General features: G+C 32.2%; 2 protein-coding genes across 3 annotated transcripts; both read left to right on the top strand.

Annotated features, from left to right (window-relative positions):
• The first annotated feature begins 621 nt into the window (after positions 1-621).
• Positions 622-12,688, top strand: LOC126736774 (uncharacterized). Its single transcript, XM_050441309.1, has 4 exons — positions 622-837; positions 1,118-1,301; positions 12,187-12,451; positions 12,508-12,688. Exons 1-4 carry the CDS (start codon positions 828-830, stop codon positions 12,646-12,648), a joined length of 600 nt encoding a protein of 199 aa, XP_050297266.1. The 5' UTR covers positions 622-827; the 3' UTR covers positions 12,649-12,688.
• LOC126736760 (homogentisate 1,2-dioxygenase) lies at positions 4,904-20,076 on the top strand. Of its 2 annotated transcripts, none has more exons than XM_050441299.1 (9): positions 4,904-4,908; positions 12,967-13,121; positions 13,172-13,286; positions 18,512-18,695; positions 18,745-18,973; positions 19,027-19,204; positions 19,262-19,435; positions 19,491-19,625; positions 19,839-20,076. In XM_050441299.1, the coding sequence occupies exons 1-9, from the start codon at positions 4,906-4,908 to the stop codon at positions 19,965-19,967; spliced, it is 1,302 nt and encodes a 433-aa protein (XP_050297256.1). In that variant the 5' UTR covers positions 4,904-4,905; the 3' UTR covers positions 19,968-20,076. The 2 variants fall into 2 exon arrangements, with proteins under 2 accessions (XP_050297256.1, XP_050297250.1); XM_050441293.1 differs by lacking the exon at positions 4,904-4,908 and adding an exon at positions 12,752-12,909.
• The last annotated feature ends 16 nt before the right edge of the window (positions 20,077-20,092 follow it).

Genomic DNA, 20,092 nt, shown 5'->3' on the forward strand with positions numbered 1-20,092 from the left:
TAACTTTTATGTGTTTTTAAAAAACAAAGATGAAACGAAATATTTTAATTTATTTTTTTTTTCATTCTTTATTAATTCATTAAGTCCTTACTACGCTCTTATTAATTTTTATTTTAAAGTATTCAAAAATATTTTTTGTTCGTTTTTCATATTTCTGAAACAAATAAGCTCACATTTTCAAAATAACAGATCTCGTATGTATTCATTATTTTTAAAGCTTACTCTCTTATTTTTTGCCTTTTACTCAATAACAAGAAAAATACAATACCAGATACTTTATATGTTTTTTTTTTAAATTTTTTACGCCTTTTTTTTTATAAGTTCTTGTTAATATGCCAAACAAAAAACAAAGAATAGCAGTTATGAAAATTCATATTTCGAAAAAATTGTCTGCCTTTATGGAATTTCTTGAAATTATCCAAATCAATCCCCATTCCAACAACAAAGGTCGTCCGTCAGTCCTAAGTATCAGGTAAGTAAGTACACCCATTGTCGAAAAAAAAATTACATGTAAAATGATCCAAAAAACTATAATTCCTTAAAACATTACTCTAGAGACACTCTATATATCTCATTGACGTCACATTATCAAACAAACCCATCACCATGCAGATTTTCCATTAACTGACGTCAGAATGATAGCGCATCTAACCGTTAAATGTCATTGAATTTCCTTTTTGTTCCGGGGGGTTTATAATACCCAGCCGCAAAATTTTATTTAGGACATTAAAGGGGGTGCCGCCCCCCTTTTATTTATTCGATTCAAACACGACAATCGCGAGTCCCATTAGTTTATTTTTGCCTTCTTGACGTTATTTGCACAACTAATGGCTGCGGGTAAGTTCAAAATATCCACTTTATTCTTAGCACAAAAAATCATTAGAAATGGATGTTTCTCTTTTATTTTCCAAAATACTCGAAATTTATCAAAAAAAGTCTACTTATAGGCCTCAACGCAATAATAAGCAATGGGTGGGCCTACTATAGACAAATACGCGGCCGGATTATTTATAAGTCCATATTCATGCCGAATAACAATAAAATTGAAAACACACATCTCTAATAGGATCGCAAAGGTAAAACGTATAAATAAAGGCAATTTATCATATTTTATCAGGTCGCATAAGGAATAGGGGTTGCGTCCCCTATTTGGATGGCGAAGGGGTTTTCGTTAAACCCATAACGACAGTAGAATGGACGAAAGACTCATGTTTCGACCCGAAAATGTCGCCATTTCAACGGATGTATATGCACCACACGTTGGCCAGTGCAAGAAGATATGCCCATTTTAAAAATTTCGAGTAAGTATATCCGCTTATACGTTTGTGGTATGTATTAAGTTGGTTACGTATTTTGTTTTTATAGCGATTTGGTCCGGTAAGGCGAGAGATAATCCAATTTTAGACATAAGTCATATTTTTTTATAAAAGGTAAAAACACAAAATCTACAGCATCACAGAAACATTCAATAAAATGACAAAGGTTACATGTTTCGCTCGACGAGAGCATATAAATAAACAAAGTCCATAAAACTAGCATGCCAATTAGACCTGTGGTTTCCTTTCTTGACTCCCCTTGTTACCAATTATTATCTTGGCTTAATAACGTTCTTAGAAATGTTTCAAACTTCAAAGCGCCATATTTTGTAACAAATTTAGTGAATTTTACCAAGAGCATTCAGAATGTTCACGTTCCAGATACAGCCCAGCTTATATTGCTAGACGTGAAAAACTTATTTCCAAACTTTCTACTTTGTTAGATCAAAATTTTTTCCAATTTAACAACCGTTTTTCTAAACAAAAAGAGGGACTAGCAATGGGCTCTTGTTTATTGCCATTTCTTAGTGAAGTATTTTTTAGTAACTTTGAAAACAAAAATAATGAGCAGTAATTTTAAAAATAACATTATCTTTTATAAACGGTATGTGGATGATATCTGTATGATTTGGAATGGAAGTGAGGTAGATCTTACAAATTTCCATAATTATTTAAATAAGAATTCCTTACCATTAAACAATTAGTAGTCAGTAACTTTTTCCCTCTTAAACCTATATATAAAATGTATTTTCAGTATGTGAATAAGTATAAATTATCATTTCACTTTATCAAACAACAAACAAACTACATATATCAAAACTTTTAGGTCGTTTACTCATTTTGGGACCAATTTCGTCACAACTATCCCGCTTTTTTTGTCCCTTCGGCATAACTCCAGATTTAAAACTACCCCCGCTATCTTCTCCGGGAGTTTACGAGATTAGGTGTAAAAAGTGCCATGCAGTGTACGTCAGCCAGTCTGGAAGGAAGATTTCTACTAGGATTAGTGAGCCCAAGACCCAATATAATAAATTTAAAAATACCGATATCACAGTCAGCAGATCGGCTTTTGCTAATCACCTCCTCGATTCCAAACATAATTTTCCTGACAGCCAAAATATAAAAATACTTCATCAGTGCAATAAAAGTAAAAACTTGACTTGCTGGAGGCAATGGAAATTAGTAAAGTTGTATTTAGTAACCTTAAGTAATTCTAGAGCCGACCCCGGTAGCACCGTGGGCAAGGCGTTTACGATGCGATCGTGTGGTCTCAGGTTCGAATCCTGGCATGGGCATGGTTGTTTGTGTTTGTCTTATAAAAACAAAGCCCTTGTGGTTCGGAACCCACATTAAAATGTAGGTCCATAATAAAACAACAAAATTGGGTGGCCGTCGAAATACGACGCGAGTCCATTGTAATTGAGGAAGAAGGAGAAGAAAAAATTCTAGACTCTCAAAATGATGGTTAGTTTTCTGAAATGTATGAGGTGATTTGATTGTTTAGTCAAGTTCTTTGTACATAGATAGTGCGTATGTTATGGAAAAAAAAAGTTTTTACCTTTTATAAAAGTGTATGATCAGCATCTTTGGGATAATGGATGAATTTTTCGAGATAAGTCATATTTTATGATTTCATATTAAGGGCAGTTTTGGTTCAGTGATTTCTTTTGCAAATTTTATTATTTAATTATTTTGCAAAATATTTTTTTAAATATTTGAAATATTCTTAAGAGTTTTATGTGAATGTAAATATGTGAATATTTTTTGTACATCGAAAACTTGATGAGGAAAAAGAACTTGAGTCAAAGGCAATTCTGTTAACCAAGATGTGAGATACTTAAAAATTTTAATTTTCTAAAATATCCTTCCAAAATTCTATGTCGCTCTTGCTTCCATATACTAAACAGGATAAGTTGGTGATAGTACTAGAAAACTACAGAAATGTTACTACAGAAATGTGAGTCTCATATCAGGCATTCTTAGGAGTTTTATGGCTCTTTAAAAGTTGCGATCTGACAGGATCAATGGATATGGAAGCGGGATATTTGAATCGGTGAGTTCTAAAACCGTACAAGTCCAAAATTTTACATTAATTTGTAAGTAAGATAGCCATTTTGTTTAAAATTTGTCTTTCCATCAATTGAGCTTAAAAACAGTACTCACGAACTTAATAAATATACCTGGACTGCTAATGCATATGGCCACCATACCCAAAAATGACCACTGCCCGATGGCCGCCATTTTTATAGTGGTTGTGTCCTTTTGATGTTGGTCACTCTGAACATATTTAGTGTTGCCAACAAAAACATATATTAAATAATGGTAATAAAGTTGACGATGTTGACATTTGACGTGTGAATATAGCGGATTGTCCAGTTTTTGGCGATTTGTAAATGACGCTTGGGTATATCGCGATGTAGCTTTCTCCTTATCTAATATGTGGATAATGTATGACCATCCTTATTTAAACGTCACTGTTTCTCAAAACCGAATTATTGTGAATTGTCTGTATTAATAATAAAATAATATATAGAGTTGTTTATTTTACTATATAAACCCTAACTACAAAGCCTCATAAAATCATCTATATTTTGATTTATATAAATCGTTGTACCTATTAATGTGTAAACATTGTTTACACATTATAGAAGAAGATAATAAGAAGAACATAGAAGGAAAGTAAAAGTCAAAAGTAAAATAGTAAAAATAGAAAAAAAATAAAAGTGTTTTTAACCGAATTTGTTAATTAAATATAAGCAAAAATTTAAATGAAGATCATCATTTTTATGGCATTAGGATTTATAAGATTGAAGTTTAAGTCTAGATTTATAAGATTCAAGATTATCCGAATAATAAAACAAATATTTTAAAGTGCATGCATCTATTCCAAGTTAGTTGAAACTTTGTCTCATTTTAGGTTAGGATTACTTTCTTTTATAAATTTTAACAAAATTCTTAAGGTACAAAAAAAATTACAGAGAAAAAGTGTTAACTAATCTACTTAGCCGTACGTAAAAATGAACGAGATATTTATTTACAAGGACTAATGGAAGCTAAAAAAATCGAGAGACATCGCGTGTGGAAAACAAATAAGAAAGAAAATCAAACTTTTCATACTCTATCTTAAAACGCTCAAATAGAATTTCCGTATGCAAACAGGCATTTATAAGTCTTCATGCCATATTCCACTGGTAAGCGCCTGAAGACCCTACTTTTCGCAGGTAAATCACCAAACGAACTTATAGGTAGGCATAATAATAGACCTTGTACATTATGCGATGAATGGACTCAAAAAATTAAAGGGCACATTCAGACGTTTCCAGTCAAAGTTTCACATTATTCCTCCAATCCCATTCGTTATTTAGATGCATATTTGACTGCAAAGAAAAGTCATAGCCTTTTTCTCGAAAAATATCCAGAGTTGGAAAACTTAGTTAAATACAAATTCTATTTAAAGTATTTCAACGAAAACTTCAATTTTAAGTTTGGGAGACCCCAAGTTGATATATGTTCGAAATGCGAAAGGATTTCGAGGCTTAAAGATGTTAACCTTAACGATAATGCAAACAGAGTAGTTGCAGCTGAACTAATGGTTCATAAAAGGCAGACGAAAAAGTTTTATAACAAAATTAAAGAAATGTAAACCCTTTGTACTGAACGACCAGAAGTGATAGGACTAGCCTTTGGTTTAATGCAAGACATGCCACTCCCGCATATTGCAGTCCAGAAAATTTTATTTTGGGCAGCTCTAGGTATTCGCATTCCAAATACACGACACTAAGGATAATACTGGTTTATAAATAATATAATGGGATCTAATGAAGTATGTATGTACATTCCTTAATGATTACATAATGAAAGATAAACCCCCTGAAATCATTGAACTGCATTTATTTTCCGATTAATGTCCAGGACAGAACTGAAATCAAACTATGGTTCGTTTTCTCTTAGCATTACAGGCAACCAGGAGATTTATCATTATTTTCCAGGAAGAGGTACGTTTTTGGTGGCTGGGATTTTGGTTGTGCAAAACGAAATTTTAAAAAACATGATCGAATTTACACTCCAAAAGAATATGAGGACTTCATATTGAATTCCAGAAAAAGCAGCCTTTTACTGTGAAACAGATCGGATACACTGATTTAATTGAACTGGTGGCCTGATTACTATAAAAAAACCTGTAACACTCGAGGTTCCGGTGGTAAGAAGAAAACGTTTGCTGTGTCAAACTATAGGCTATGGCAAACTATATGTTAAAACGTAGGAATATATAGATGGTTTACACTCCCACACTTTTAAATTGCTCAAAGAACATAAGTATAGCCCTCCTCTGTCCAATAGTAAGGCATATAAAAACCTGTTCCGATTAATGGAAAAAAAAATTTGGACATCAAGAAGGTAATGACTTGTATCCAAGGTGAAGCATTGGAATTTTATTATCACATCATGGAAAACCAACGCTGAAAATGATTGAGATAACAGTTTTTATGTTGTATTTTTCCTCTGTATTGAATAAATACAGGGTGTCCCGAAATTACATCGCAATATTTTACCAGCTGCATCTTTGTCTAAAAATAAGACAAAAACTTCATATACAGGAATGTTAAAAAGTGAATCGTTTTCATGTTACAGGGTGTTTTATAATTCCTGTTGAAGATTTTTTTTGTTAATACTTTCGAAACGCCATGTCGTCATTTTTCGAAATTTTTATCGTATACTACTGTTATTGTTACTAACTGATTTTATAACATTTTATGCTAAAATGTACACAGGGTCGCTTAAAATTAGTGATCAGCAAAGATAGAATTGTTAAGTTTTTTCTGGTTACTTTTTAATTATTTGGATAGTAAAATTTAAAAAAAACAACATTTTTACATAAAAAAGGTACTCTTGTCTTATTTCGTTAGAAGCCTCTAGTTTCAAGAAATTTTTTGTTTGTTTTTCTTGGTTTTTTCAGTTTTTTTTCTTAGCTAATAAGTTAATTTTTTAATTTTTCTCAATTATTTACACATTATTTACAATTTCAAAATAAAATTTTAAACAAACAAAGCAGTTTTTGATCTTAAAATTAAGTATATGTAATAGTCTTATGTCATGTTAATACCTAATGATTTGTAACATACCTTTTAATTTTATTAAACATGATCAAAAATACTTTATGAGTGTAGGTTGCAAAAGATTTATGTTTGATAATTTCAAAAACGGGCGCTTCTATCGAAATAAGGCAAGAGTACCTTTTTTATGTAAAAATATTGGTTCTTTTTAATTTTATTATCCACATAATTAAAAAGTAACCAGAAAAAAAGTTATGACATTTTTATCTTTGCTGACCATTAATGTTAATCGACCCTGTATACATTTTAGCATAAAATGTTAAAAAATCAGTTAGTAACAATAACAGTAGTATACGATAAAAATTTCGAAAAAATGATGACCAGGCGTCTCGAAAATATTAACAAAATACCATCTTCAATAGGAATTATAAAACACCCTGTAACATGAACGATTTACTTTTCAAGATTCCTGCATATAATGGTTTTTGTCTTATTTTTAGACAAAGATGCAGCTGGTAAAATATTGCGATGTAATTTCGGGACACCCTGTACATAAAAAATCAATAAATGTTTACCCTATATCCTTTTATATACAGAATTGAGTTCAAAAACCGTACAAGTCCATCCCCCCATTTGATCTGTCATTGGTGGTTCATTTTATTCTCTAAAAAACTGCCTTAAAAAAACATTGCCAACTATGAGATCTACAACTTTTCTATGCATGCCGATAGTCTAAGCTAAGTAATTTTAGCTTTAAAAGGTTTTTATTGATTTTCTCGAAACGCGGATTTTGGTCACGTACACTTTTCGAACTTACCGATTTAAGACCAATGCCCAAATGGGTTTTTTACAGTATTTATGGTCTTCTTTCCCCTTTCGCCTGCCTTTCGCGGTTGCAGCTACCGTAGATAAATAGTAGCAACACTGTTGCGTCCACAGGAAAAAATATAATTTAAAAAAAAACTAAATTGTGCTTCTTTTATCAAAATGTAAGGAATCTTCGTACTAAGGCAATAGATATTTATCATAATAAACTTATATGAGGCTATTATGTTGACAGAGATCTAGTTAGAGATATCGTGTAATTAGGAGGGATTGTAGCAATGGCCAGAGTCGCGGTGGTATTCTCATTGGTGTGCACAGAACATTCAAATATGAGCAGGTAGATTTTCAAATATGACCATATTGCTTTAAAAGTAGATATAAAAAGTCTGTATTTTGTTTATCTTGTATACAGGATAATTGACGCCCGATGGTATGTTTGTGGATGGATTTGTGGAGAGCCGTATGTGGACAACGGATCGTAATATATTTATGAAAATTTGGTAGCCCTGGAAACTGATATATAACGACATTTTTATGAAATTTGGTAGTTGTATTCCATGCATTAACTCTTAGCAGCGCCTAATTTAGTTGGTAAAAAACTACCTAGTGGAGCCAAAATATTTTTTTTATCAATTTTTATATTTTTTGTAAAATTGTAGTAATTTAATACATTAGTAATAATTAAAAAAAAAATGAAAATCTGCCAATCAGTTTTTTGTTAAATTTGAATAATTCGGTGGATCATATTGTGGACCATCGCGACACAAAATAAAAAAACTAAGAGTAAGATAACAAATTTATTTAAAAACTCATACAAACTTGGGTACTAAAAATTACGTTGCATGATACTTTGGAAACACTCTTTACGTTTTCCCAAGCACAAAGGGGCTTTACATATGGAACATACCCAATCCGTCCTTACTGGGTTAGTCTTAGTGCTACAAAGCACGCATCTTCTTCTGCTACTCCTTGTAGGTTGATGAGCAGATGACTGCTGTCTTATCTCTAATAAGGGTATGTAAGGTTTGTATCTTTTTGTTTCAACATCTGATGGTGCAACCAAATTTCTCTTTCGATTTACAAGCGTTTCTGAGATTAAACCGTTTATGACTCTTCGTCTAAAATCTTTAGCAGACATTTTTGGTAACTCCAACCTATTATAAATAATATTGGAATTTACAATTGATGCATCTAATAAGTAAAAAAATATTCGATGCCACCACTTTTTACTGCGACAGTCAATCTTGTAGTTAAAAAGTCTTTGGTCAAATATGTCGACTCCATTCATATTAGAATTGTAATCGATTATAGATTGAGAACATGGAATTCAGTAATTTGTACACTTCTTTCTTTTCTTTTTACTGTTCCTACATCTTCTGGCTGATCAAAATTTGATAACATGTGAACACATCGACGGTCTTTCCATTTTGCAGGTAAAACATATCAATAACAATCCGGTACTGCTTGTAAATCATTGCACATCATCGCGTTTCAAATTTTTTTCTAGTTTAAATTTTGGCATATAACGACGATTAGCATTTACGGTTCCAACAGCATGGATTTTTCTTTCTTTCAATTGTTGAAATAGATCGACGCTAGTAAAAAAATTATCAACATATAACACATGGTCTTTATTTTCTAAGTGTTTTATCAGATTTGTAACGACTCTTGAACCAAGGCACTTTTCTATCTCAGCAGTAAGTGATTTTCCAGTCTACAAATCAAATTTTAGGCAATAACCAGATTTATCAGCTAACATCCACATCTTATACCCCCTTTTGATTGTTTTTTTTTGGCATGTATTGCTTAAGGCTACTACGACCCTTAAATGTAATCATTGACTCATCAACTACAACTACTTGGCATTAGGCATTTTTCAAAGTTATGAGTCAACAGTTCTAGCATAGGGCGAATTTTATAGAGCTTATCATAGTCTGGGGAAGATTTTGGAGGCATCAGAGAATTATTATTCAGATGGAGATGACTCAAGAGCCATCCAAATCTTTTTTGGGTCATTACTGACCTGATAAAAGCATCATGCCATTCGGGAGCAGTTGACCAATAATCCTTATAGCTAGGACTACATTTGATACCCATTAACAAATTTATGCCCAGAAAAGCATTAATTTCATACTGATTTGTAGGGACATAGCTTTTCCCAGTTGAAATTTTTTCCTGCTCGGCATAAAAATTTGTTTGAAACACTAAAGTATCAATAAATTCCTTAGTAATAAACAGTTCAAAAATCATATACGATGTTGGATCATTAATGTCTCTGATAAACTGAGGAATTCCAGAAGGTTCGGTAAATTGAGGAAGAGGATCAGGCCTATGAACATTAGACCAAACAGGAATTTTACATTTTGACCACTGTTGTTGTAGTTCGGAAAGGGGGATATTATCACTTGGATCTTCCTCTTCAGAAACCGGCAGATCTTCTTCCATATCTGTAGGAACTAAAGTTTCGTCCTCTATATCGGAAGAGTCCATATCAATTTCTGACTCAGACCCCGAAGGCAGTGTATCGACATAAAATGTGTCGATTTGTGTGTTGACTTCATCGTAAGTCAAACCTCCTACCGTCTTAAATGGCAATGGCTCCATACCTGCAAGAAAATATTGTATAGGTATTTTATAATTAGTGAAACTCAATATTCTAAGTGGAGCGGTGGTAGTAAAAAAGGACTACATAAAAACAATGTTTTTTTTTACAACATACTAATAAATATATGTAAATTAAATATCTATACTTACTGGAATTATGCGTAGTGTAATAATGCGTATTATCCACGGAGCGAGCTCCAATAGGTGGTTTAAATTTTGTGCTTCGGCAGCGCATTGCAAAGCAACATCAAAATATTGTCTATTTTTGAACCACCGAGCCTTTAAACCATTAGTCAGGGTGGTTTAAATTTTCGACCATGAATACTTACTAAGAGTTAAGGCGCATTTTTTGATGTGCAAAAATAAATATTTTCTCTGCCAGTGGCGTCCATCCAAAAGTAAACAACGAGCGCAGATGCCAAATACCTTATTTCTGGGCGAAATCTACAGCGTTGCCGCTGTGTGTGGCAATGTGGTGATTTAATCAATTTAAATTAAAAATATTAATTAATATTAGTGTTTAGTGTAAATATAGTACAAAATAGTTTTCGTTATTAAACGAATTTCACTCTTTTTTTGCTTTATAATAAAGAAAGCAATCCAGTGTCTGCTAATTATAATAATTTATCATATCACTTATTTTCTTCTGTTAAAATTAAGTAATCACTGGCAACATGGAATACTAAGCATGTTTATCAACAAAATATCCCCTCTGCTCTCTGTCTAGATGTTGCGCTCAATCCAAAGCACCCAAAGTTTATTCTAGTGTATTCAATTTGATCCATGTCTGAAACATATATAGAAAATAAAAGTGGCCCCAAAATAGACCCTTGTGGCACACCAGTTGTAATATTTAAATAAGTCGATTTCTCTTAGATGGGGTTAAAGCCTGGACAGAAAAGCCATCAAATTTTAATTTCACTAGAAGTAACTCATGAGAGATCGTGTCACAAGCTTTACTAAAATCTAATAAAGCTAGAAGTGTACTATGATTTTTATCTTGAGCGGATCGTTTGTGAGTTTTACTTATGTGGTTATTGTACAACAATATTATAATATAACACAATATTGTAATTATAATATATTACAATACTGTATATGAAAACCTGATTGGAAGCTAGGAATTATTCCAAATGAATCTATGTTTCGAGATTTGACAATATATGTTTTTTTCTGTAATCTTAGAAAGAACTGATAAAATACTTATAGGACGAAGATCTTGTATTTCCTTAGGTTTAGAAACTTTTAACACAGGTTTAATAACGGCTTTTTCCACTCATTTGGAAATGAGCTTTCTAGACAAGAGTTTATAATATTTGTTAAATGGTTAATACAAAATAGCAGACAAAGCTGTATATCAAGTATTGATAAACCATCTTCTACCTTAGCCTTACTTTTTATTTGATTAATATATTTAATTATCGAGTTTTGATCTACAAGCTAAAAAGAAAATTCCAAATTATTATTATTACTTGTGAATTCATTACAATTATAAAAATCAATTTTTTCTTGAGACTATGTTAATTTTATTAGTACATTCTTTAAAATATTCATTCGTGTGAGGTTTAATAAGTCACTTGATATTAAATTATTTTTATCGGTTTTAATATTTCATTTTCCAGCTGTTTCTCAAAAGTATTTGCTTTTTTTTGTGTAGAAAACTTATTAAAATACCTTATTTTTTCTCTTATAATCGCATGTTTCGTATAATTTCTTCAATTCCTAGAGTATTGTAAGTTGTTATTAGTTTTATTTTTTTGATATTTTTTAAAGCTTTATCTCTACATTTAATTAATAATTTTATGTTTGGCGTTATCCACGAAATAAATAGCTTATTTTGAATTTTCTTCTTTTGTATAAGTGCATATTTATTTTTTAAATATATAATGTTTTTACTCAAAATATACACATTTACAGTATTGTAAATATCGTCTCAATTCAAATATGAAGCCTCGTGATCAAACTCATCAAAATTTATGTTTATATAGTTTCTAAAGTAAATTTCCCTTTTTAGATTATTCCTGATTTGCATATTAAAAATTCTCTAAACTAGATTGCGATCACTAACCTGATCGGATATTGGCACAGAAAAGAAGCATTTTGTAAAAGGCACTCAACATTTCATTTATTGCAAGTTTATTTCTCCTATACAAAATTTGACAGAAGTGATTTTTTCTTAGAATATTGAAAGGCCTTTCTGTGCTGAAAGGCCAATGTTCTAAGAATCATATAAGTTTTACATGAACAATCATTTCTAATATGCGTTTATCACATTTTTGATAGCAACTTGATATCGAAAGACGAACTTAATTTTATCCTCATCTCGACCTTCCATTAAGTTTTACATGAACAATTATTTCTAATATGCGTTTATCACATTTTTATAGCAACCTGATACCAAAAGACGAACTGGATTTGATCCTCACCTCGACCTTCGATCAGTCCACAGAAATATTCCCGGAAAAAGTTGACGTATATTTCCAACCTGAAACGGAAGGTATAGCGACATGGCGCAGGCTCAGAAACACTCGCGATCTCACTCCAGACAGAGAACAAATGGCTTCAAGCTTGGGCGGGGCTCAGGAGTGCGCAGACACTCAAAAAATCGGTAGAGGCAAGAGGAAATCTGCTATACCTTACAGATATAATTTTGTAAGTTGTTATGTAAGTATATAAGGGAGGAAGTTTGATATATAGGTGGTTTTTAGGCTCATAAGTTGCTTATTGGAGGCATCACTGAGAAGAAGCATCCCAGCAGCATTAAATTGATGAACTCCTCACACCATTCCCCGCAGACCAATGCGGGATACTCGCGGCAGCCATCTGATGGAAATTTTTATCAATATTGATTTTAGTATTGTTTTTAAAATAAAGAAATTTAGTATGCGAGCTTATTAATTCAATATATTAATTAATTCTCATTATTATTCATGATTTATGCAAACCGCCGCGTTGTTTATCAGATTGTTTATGCCAACAACTAAGAATGTTGTTGGGCAACAATTCTAAATTTAATTTTATTAAGAAAAACAAGATTTCCATAACAAGTCTTTTAACGCGATATTCAGTTCTCTATAAGGCGTCAACCAGTAAAAATGTCTGAACTAACGGTATTTATACTGCTATGGTGAGCTTATATACTATATAAACCTCAATTTTTTTTACAGTATTTGAGTGGATTTGGCTCGGAATTATCCTCAGAAGACCAACGTTGTCCCGGCGCTCTGCCGAAGGACCAAAACAGCCCTCAGAAATGCCCTTATGGCCTCTACGCGGAGCAACTTTCTGGGAGCGCTTTTACTGCCCCAAGGGCGGAAAATAGGTACACGGTTTCCAAGGAGATTCTTATTTGTTAATAAATATATTTTTTAGGAGGAGCTGGTTGTATAGGATTCGCCCTTCCGCAGGCCATAAGCCCTTTAGAAGATTTTTAAGTGAGGCAGAGGTGACTCACGATTGGACTGAACAAGAACCCGATCCTAATCAGGTGAGGGAAAATCAACTTTTTTGTGAAAATTGTTATTTTCTTAAGAAATTGTATTTGCCAAATTTTGTTGAGATTTCTTATAGTATTTAAGCGCATATAGGGGCTTATTTAGGAAATATGACGAAATGATTATTTTTCCAACTTTCTATCGTCTCTACTGCATTTCGCTTCCGTTTTAATACCCGGATCATCTTAAAATTGCACTTTTCTTACTTAATTTGGATCATTACATACGACGAGTATTATTTCACTATGATCCTTCCTGTATATATGTGTAGGAGTCGGATTCGTAAGATTAAAAGCAACAAATAAGTCCTTACACTCTCTTAATACTAAAGGCAGAACAAGTTTAATAACCATTTTTGATAAATTTCATACATTATGAAAAGTTTGAAAATTAGATGTCTATTTTAACTAAATTAAACTAAATTAGATTATTGAAATCACAAAAAAAAATATTGAAAATGCTATAAATCATGATCCTATTACATTCTGGTCTTTTCTGAGAACTAAATCCATCTCTGGTGGTATGTCATGAGGGTCTAGGGCAGTGTTCGATAAGCAAAATATTGCGAATGCCTTTGAACATTATTTTCAGTCTGTTTTGGAGTTCCATTAACCAGGCCCTGGTTTCATAATCCCCGAAGTAACTTACGATGAAATTTTATCAAGCATTAAAAGTCTGAAAAGTCTAAGAAAGTTACGGGCTCTGACAACATACCATCAGAGAACGCTTGTCCAATTTTCTTATTGTTTCTCTACAATCTCTATTCAATCTCTTAAGTTTCTATTCAATCTCTCTTTCAGAAATAATATAATTGATGATCGACTTAGTATATTAAATAGTCTGGGCAAGATTTTTGAAAGGATTTTACATAAGTCAATATTATGGCACCGGTCTGAGAAAATTTGACAACTTCAACATAATTTTCTTTCTGGCAAATCCACTGCTATAAGCCTCTAAATTTTTTCTGAACACATATCACATACAATTTTGAATAACCGACACCCTGATGTAATCTATACTGATTGTGCAAGGGCATTCGACAAGGTTGACCATAGCATTTTGATGCAAAAGCTTGAGAGATCAGGCTTCTCTGGTAGATAAAAGAGTAAAAGTTGGTAATACCTTGTGTGACATCGAGAATACTCCAGAGTAGTAACTTGGAAACACTCCTTTTCCTGATTTTTATCAATGTTTTGCCTGCGAGTCTGAGACACTTTCTTGGGGTACTTAATGTTTGCAGATGACTTTAAATTATTTAGACCCGTAAGTTCGAACAGTGTGGCTTTGCTTCAGGATGACATGCAGTTGGCTTTGAACTGGTTGAAGAATAATAAAATGGTTGTTAATAATAATAATAATAATAATAATAATAATAAGACGTTTATTAGCCACCAATACAAAAAAAAAGCATAATTACAGAAGGTAATATGATTATATACATGGAATTGAATATTAGAATATTAAACAAAGAGAGCATATTAAAAACAATAGGTTATATAAAGAATTTAGTTAACACAAGTAAGGCAACTAATAAGCCATGCATTCAGACTTCCAGAAAAGAAGGAAACAACTTCCTAGATTTTAAGGCTTATAATAGAAGAAGTGAGAGAAAAAAAAACAATTCTTATAGACAAACTAAAAAAAAACAAATAGGTAGGCATATACTTATGAGGGGAAAAAGCAATAGAGGGAAGAACGGAATGAAAAAAAAAATCCCCCCTCCCCTCCTCCCCCTTTCCTATTTTTGAATAATAAATGTTAATATAATATTTTACGTTGCATTTAGTTAGTTAGCATGTGCGTAGTATTTTAATAAAGAAATGCATTCAAGAAAAATTAAGTTTGATTTAAAAGAAGAAGCTTGGTTTTTAATTTAAAAGTTTTTTCAGTGACAGTAAAATTAATTACTTTGAACTTATTAATCAAATTTGGTACGACATAAGAAAAGGATCGCTTAAAGAGTTCTTTGCTATGGCAAGGAATTGTTAAAAGATTTTTACGTCTTATATTAAGATTATGCACATCAGTACGATAGGTAAGCTTTTCAAGTAAGTAAGGCGGAGTTTTTGATTTAAGAATTTTGTAAGAAAAACATAAAATATGTAATATTCGTCTATTGTGCATATTTAGCCAACCTGCTTTTTTTAATTTATAAGAAATATGTTGCCGTCTTCTTATACCAAATATAAGTCTTAAGCAAGAGTTTTGAAGTTTTTGAATTCTACCTGAGTCGGAGTTATCGAGACATGGTCCATAAATTGTGTCGCAAAAATTTAACGGTGATAGTACTAAAGCATCACAGAGCAGTTTTTTGATACTTGAGCTTAAAAAATTTCTTTGACGATATATTGTTTTTAAGGCAGAATATCCATTTTTTAGTTTAAGGGTAACATGTTCTTTGAATCTAAGTTTATAGTCCATTACTAGTCCAAGATTTTTTGCAGAGTTTTTAAAACTTATTATATTGTTATTAAGGTGTACATTTAAATTATTTAAAATATTAGTTCGATGATTGTCACTACAAAAAAGAATAGCTGCTGATTTAGTGGGGTTAATCTTTAGAAGTAATTTTTGAGTTTCTATATTTAAGGTATTTAAATCCTCATTTATATATTGATTAGCTTGGACAACATTAGTGTGATGAAATGAATAAAATAGCTGGGTGTCATCTGCATAGCAATGGTGCTTACAGTGTAAAATTTTTTTAGTAATTTGTGAAGTATAAAGAGTATAAAACAAAGGACCAAGAATGCTACCTTGGGGCACGCCAGAGGTAACATCAGAGGAAAAATCTAAGAGAACCAACACCGTAGCTTTATTTTTATCAAGTTCCTTAAAAATATCATCAGTCACTTTAGATAAAGCGGTTGCACAACTATAATTCTTACGAAACCCAGACTGGTATTTAGGAATTAAATTATTTACATTTAAATATTGAACTATTTGATACTCCATAATTTTTTCTAATATTTTTGGTAGTATAGGAAGTACAGATATTGAGCGAACATCATTAAATTCAACAGGATTTTTTATTTTGGGCAAAGGAATAACATTTCTTTCCATTGATCGGGAAAGCAGTTTTGTTCTAAACATACGTTTATAATATGAGTGAGTGGTTTAATTATGGCAGGACAACAAAGCAAAATCAGGGTAATGTTTAATTGATCGACGCCAAATGCTTTAGATTTAATAGATTTTAAGTAATTTATTATTATATCTTGTGTCACCAAATTAAATTTAAATTCAGCCAAATAATTTAACCTATGTTTTTTAAAATACCCAACAAATTCTTCGTCAGGGTTATTATTGTTTTTGTTAATATTAGAAAAAGAAAATTAAGTTTATCTACATCTTGCATAAGAGGAGGAAGTTGTATATTTGATTTATTAGAAATATTTAGTTTATTAAGTTCTTACCATGTTTCTTTGTTATTACATACTCTAAATCTGTGAGCCAGGTATGCCTTTTTTTCCGCCCTAACTAAAGTAGTTGCAATATTTCTGTACTGCTTATATTTTTTCCAATCCTCGCGACTTTTGGTATTTCTAAATTTACATAAAGCCGAGTTGCGAAGTCTTTGTATAAATCTAATATTAGGAGTAATCCAGGGGCAATATGGTCTAGTTTTACCCTTTACGTTTTTTATAGGAGCATGTAAGTTAATTAATTCTAATAAAAATTGAGTAAAAAAAAACTTTATTATTTAAATCAGCCATATTGTACATATTATGCCAGGGAATCGATTCAATATCAGACTGAAATAAACAAGTGTTGATATTTTGTAAATTTCTGTAAGTGAAATTATAAATTTGAGGCTTAGGTATATCAAAGTTTATATTGCAGTAAATTAGCATATAATCCGATATTTCAATATCCATTATTCCACAATTCTCCACCGACTCTAAATTTGAGAAAAGTAAATCAATTAAAGACATAGTGGTGTTGGATATTCTGGTAGGGTCAGTTATAAGCTGTTGCAAACCATATAATTCAGTAATTTCGCTTAATGATACAAAAAATGTATATTAAAGTCACCCAAAAGTAAAATAGACTCATAGTTAACATAAAAGTCGGTCATAATATTTTCAAGACGGGAATAGAATATATGTATGTCGCTCTTGGGAGGACGATATATATTACCAATTAAAACTTTTTGATTATTTACTTTTAATTTGATCCAGACATGCTCAAGATAATCGCATGTTGCCTTAAGAACTTCACGATGGTCGATACATGATTTTACATAAACAGCTACACCACCTCCCCTGCTTAATCGATCTTGCCGTATGAGACTATAATTTTGCAATTCTATGACTTCGTTGGTAACCCCTGTATGTAACCATGTCTCTGAAAACCCCAATCAAATCATATTGATAACTATCTACATGTACTTGAAAAATATTAAAATTATTTAAGATGGACCTTGCGTTAATGTGTGCACATGAAAACATTATTTTAAAGCAAAATAGAAAATTTTTTGTTAAACAATTAAGGTAAGTAAGTACAGGAAAGGGAAAAAAAAGGGAAAAAGGGTCAGAACAGGGAGTATATGCTTACAAAAAAAGAAGAAAAAACAAAATTAAACCTAACAACTATCTATAATTATATACACATACATACATAGATAATGGTAGAAAGTGCTGTGTCTTTTTTCTTCGGAAGGTCAATGTCATTAATAAGGTATTATTAAGTAAATATTTTAGAACTATTGATTTAATGGCCACTGCAATTACATAGTTAATAAGGTATATAAAGTACTTACATTTACAATACGAAACAGCAAAGACTATTATAGGAACGACTATAGGACTTTTATATCACTCTTGTAACACCGCATCTTGAGTATGCTGGAAGTGTCTGGTCACTAACTGGCTATATTCACAGTAATAAAATCAAAAAGATACAGAGGTATTTTCTGGGGTATATGTATGTGAAGAATTTCCTGAGGTATATCCCATAATCAGCTTAAGGGTCTTATCACATGGTTTATTCTTTGTTGATAGCACCAATCCCTCACCTCTTCCTCAGCATTTGTAATGATATGCTTGCTATAGTCGATGATTTTTTCTCTACTAGGTGTTAATAATAAAGCGATAATAATGGATTTTTACGTCACAAAATAGACAAAAATTAATATTTCCCTATGATTACGTGAACCATCTCAAAATTGTATTTAATAACAATTTAAATAATATGGGTTATTCCATAAATTATTTAGATGCGATGGAACCCCTTTGACTTACCACCCACGGACCACAAAGTGGATTTCATCCAAGGGTTAAAAACCGTATGTGGAGCCGGCGATCCAAAAACTAAGCATGGCCTGGCAGTGCATATTTATGCTTGCAATCATTCAATGCTTAACAGGGCATTTTACAATGCTGATGGAGACTTTTTAATTGGTAATACAATAACAATCCATTTAAATTATTATTAAAATGGCCCTTTTAGTTCCCCAAGTAGGTACTCTGGCCATAAAAACCGAGTTTGGTAAGCTAGAAGTGTCGCCCAACGAAATCTGCGTTTTGCAGCAGGGAATGCGTTTTTCTGTGGAGGTGAGGTCCGCCTCCCGGGGGTACATCTTAGAGGTGTTCGGGAGACACTTTACTTTGCCGGATTTAGGACCTATTGGAGCCAACGGGCTTGCCAATCCCAGGGACTTTTTGGCCCCGACTGCTTGGTAAACTACTTCAAATCCCCAGATATTCTATAGATCTGATGTGGCTTTTTTAGGTACGAATTTACGGATAACATTTCCTACCAAATAATAAGCAAATACCAAGGGCAGCTCTTTATATGTGATCAGAACCATAGTCCTTTTGATGTGGTGGCTTGGCATGGCAACTATGTCCCATATAAGTACGAACTTAGTAAATTTATGGTCATTAACTCAGTATCATTTGATCACTGTGTAAGTTTCAATATGTTGCATAAATTTTAAAACGACATAAAATGTTTCTGCCTTAAGGACCCCTCAATTTTTACTGTTTTAACTTGCCAATCTGAGAAACCAGGCACAGCCATAGCAGATTTCGTGATTTTTCCCCCAAGGTGGTCTGTGCAAGAGCACACCTTCAGGCCTCCATATTACCATAGAAATTGCATGTCTGAGTTTATGGGGTTGATTTTGGGAGAATATGAAGTGAGTTAGTTAAAGACCATATTTTAGTAAGTATTTTAATAATTTTATTTATTAGGCAAAGAAAGGTGGTTTTTTGCCTGGGGGGGCCACTCTACACAGCATAATGACCCCTCACGGACCTGATAAGAATTGCTTTGAATATGGGACCAATGAGGAGTTGAAGCCTACCAGGGTAGCTGAGGGGACACAGGTAAAATATGTTGTAACAAGGCAGAAATCAATAGTATTAATTTTTGGGGCCTGACAATCCCTTGTAAGGAAAAATATAATAGTTACCTAAAAGTTAAAGAAATATAACGATTTGTGTTTTTATTTACAACTTCTTGCTGTAAATATGCATGAATTTTGCGTTCATAATCTGGTATATTTATAGTTTACTGGGGATGATTTTGATTTTTTTTAGGCTTTTATGTTTGAGAGTGGCTTGGGTCTAGCCGTTACTAAATGGGGAGCAAAAACTTGCGAAAAACTGGATCCCGAGTACTTCAGGTGCTGGAAGGGGCTAGAAAGTCACTTTACAGGGCCAAAATAGCGATTTAGTATCTCGATATGTATAGACTGAAATAAGTTTTATAGTTTTATTGGTGACATATAATGTAATTATTTAATTTTGTTAATAAAAAATACAAAAATGGATATAATAGCACTTAAAAAATA

Source organism: Anthonomus grandis, chromosome 1 (genome assembly GCF_022605725.1).
Source record: "Anthonomus grandis grandis chromosome 1, icAntGran1.3, whole genome shotgun sequence".
NCBI classification, from domain to species: domain Eukaryota; kingdom Metazoa; phylum Arthropoda; class Insecta; order Coleoptera; family Curculionidae; genus Anthonomus; species Anthonomus grandis.

Bases quoted from the DNA above. Each gene is read 5' to 3' on its own strand.
- LOC126736774 (XM_050441309.1), top strand. The intron at 1,302-12,186 runs GTAAGTATATCC...ACATTTTTATAG, and splicing joins GCCCATTTTAAAAATTTCGA to CAACCTGATACCAAAAGACG. The intron at 12,452-12,507 runs GTAAGTTGTTAT...GGTGGTTTTTAG, and splicing joins TACCTTACAGATATAATTTT to GCTCATAAGTTGCTTATTGG.
- LOC126736760 (XM_050441293.1), top strand. The intron at 18,696-18,744 runs GTAATACAATAA...TGGCCCTTTTAG, and splicing joins TGATGGAGACTTTTTAATTG to TTCCCCAAGTAGGTACTCTG. The intron at 19,436-19,490 runs GTGAGTTAGTTA...TTTATTTATTAG, and splicing joins TGATTTTGGGAGAATATGAA to GCAAAGAAAGGTGGTTTTTT.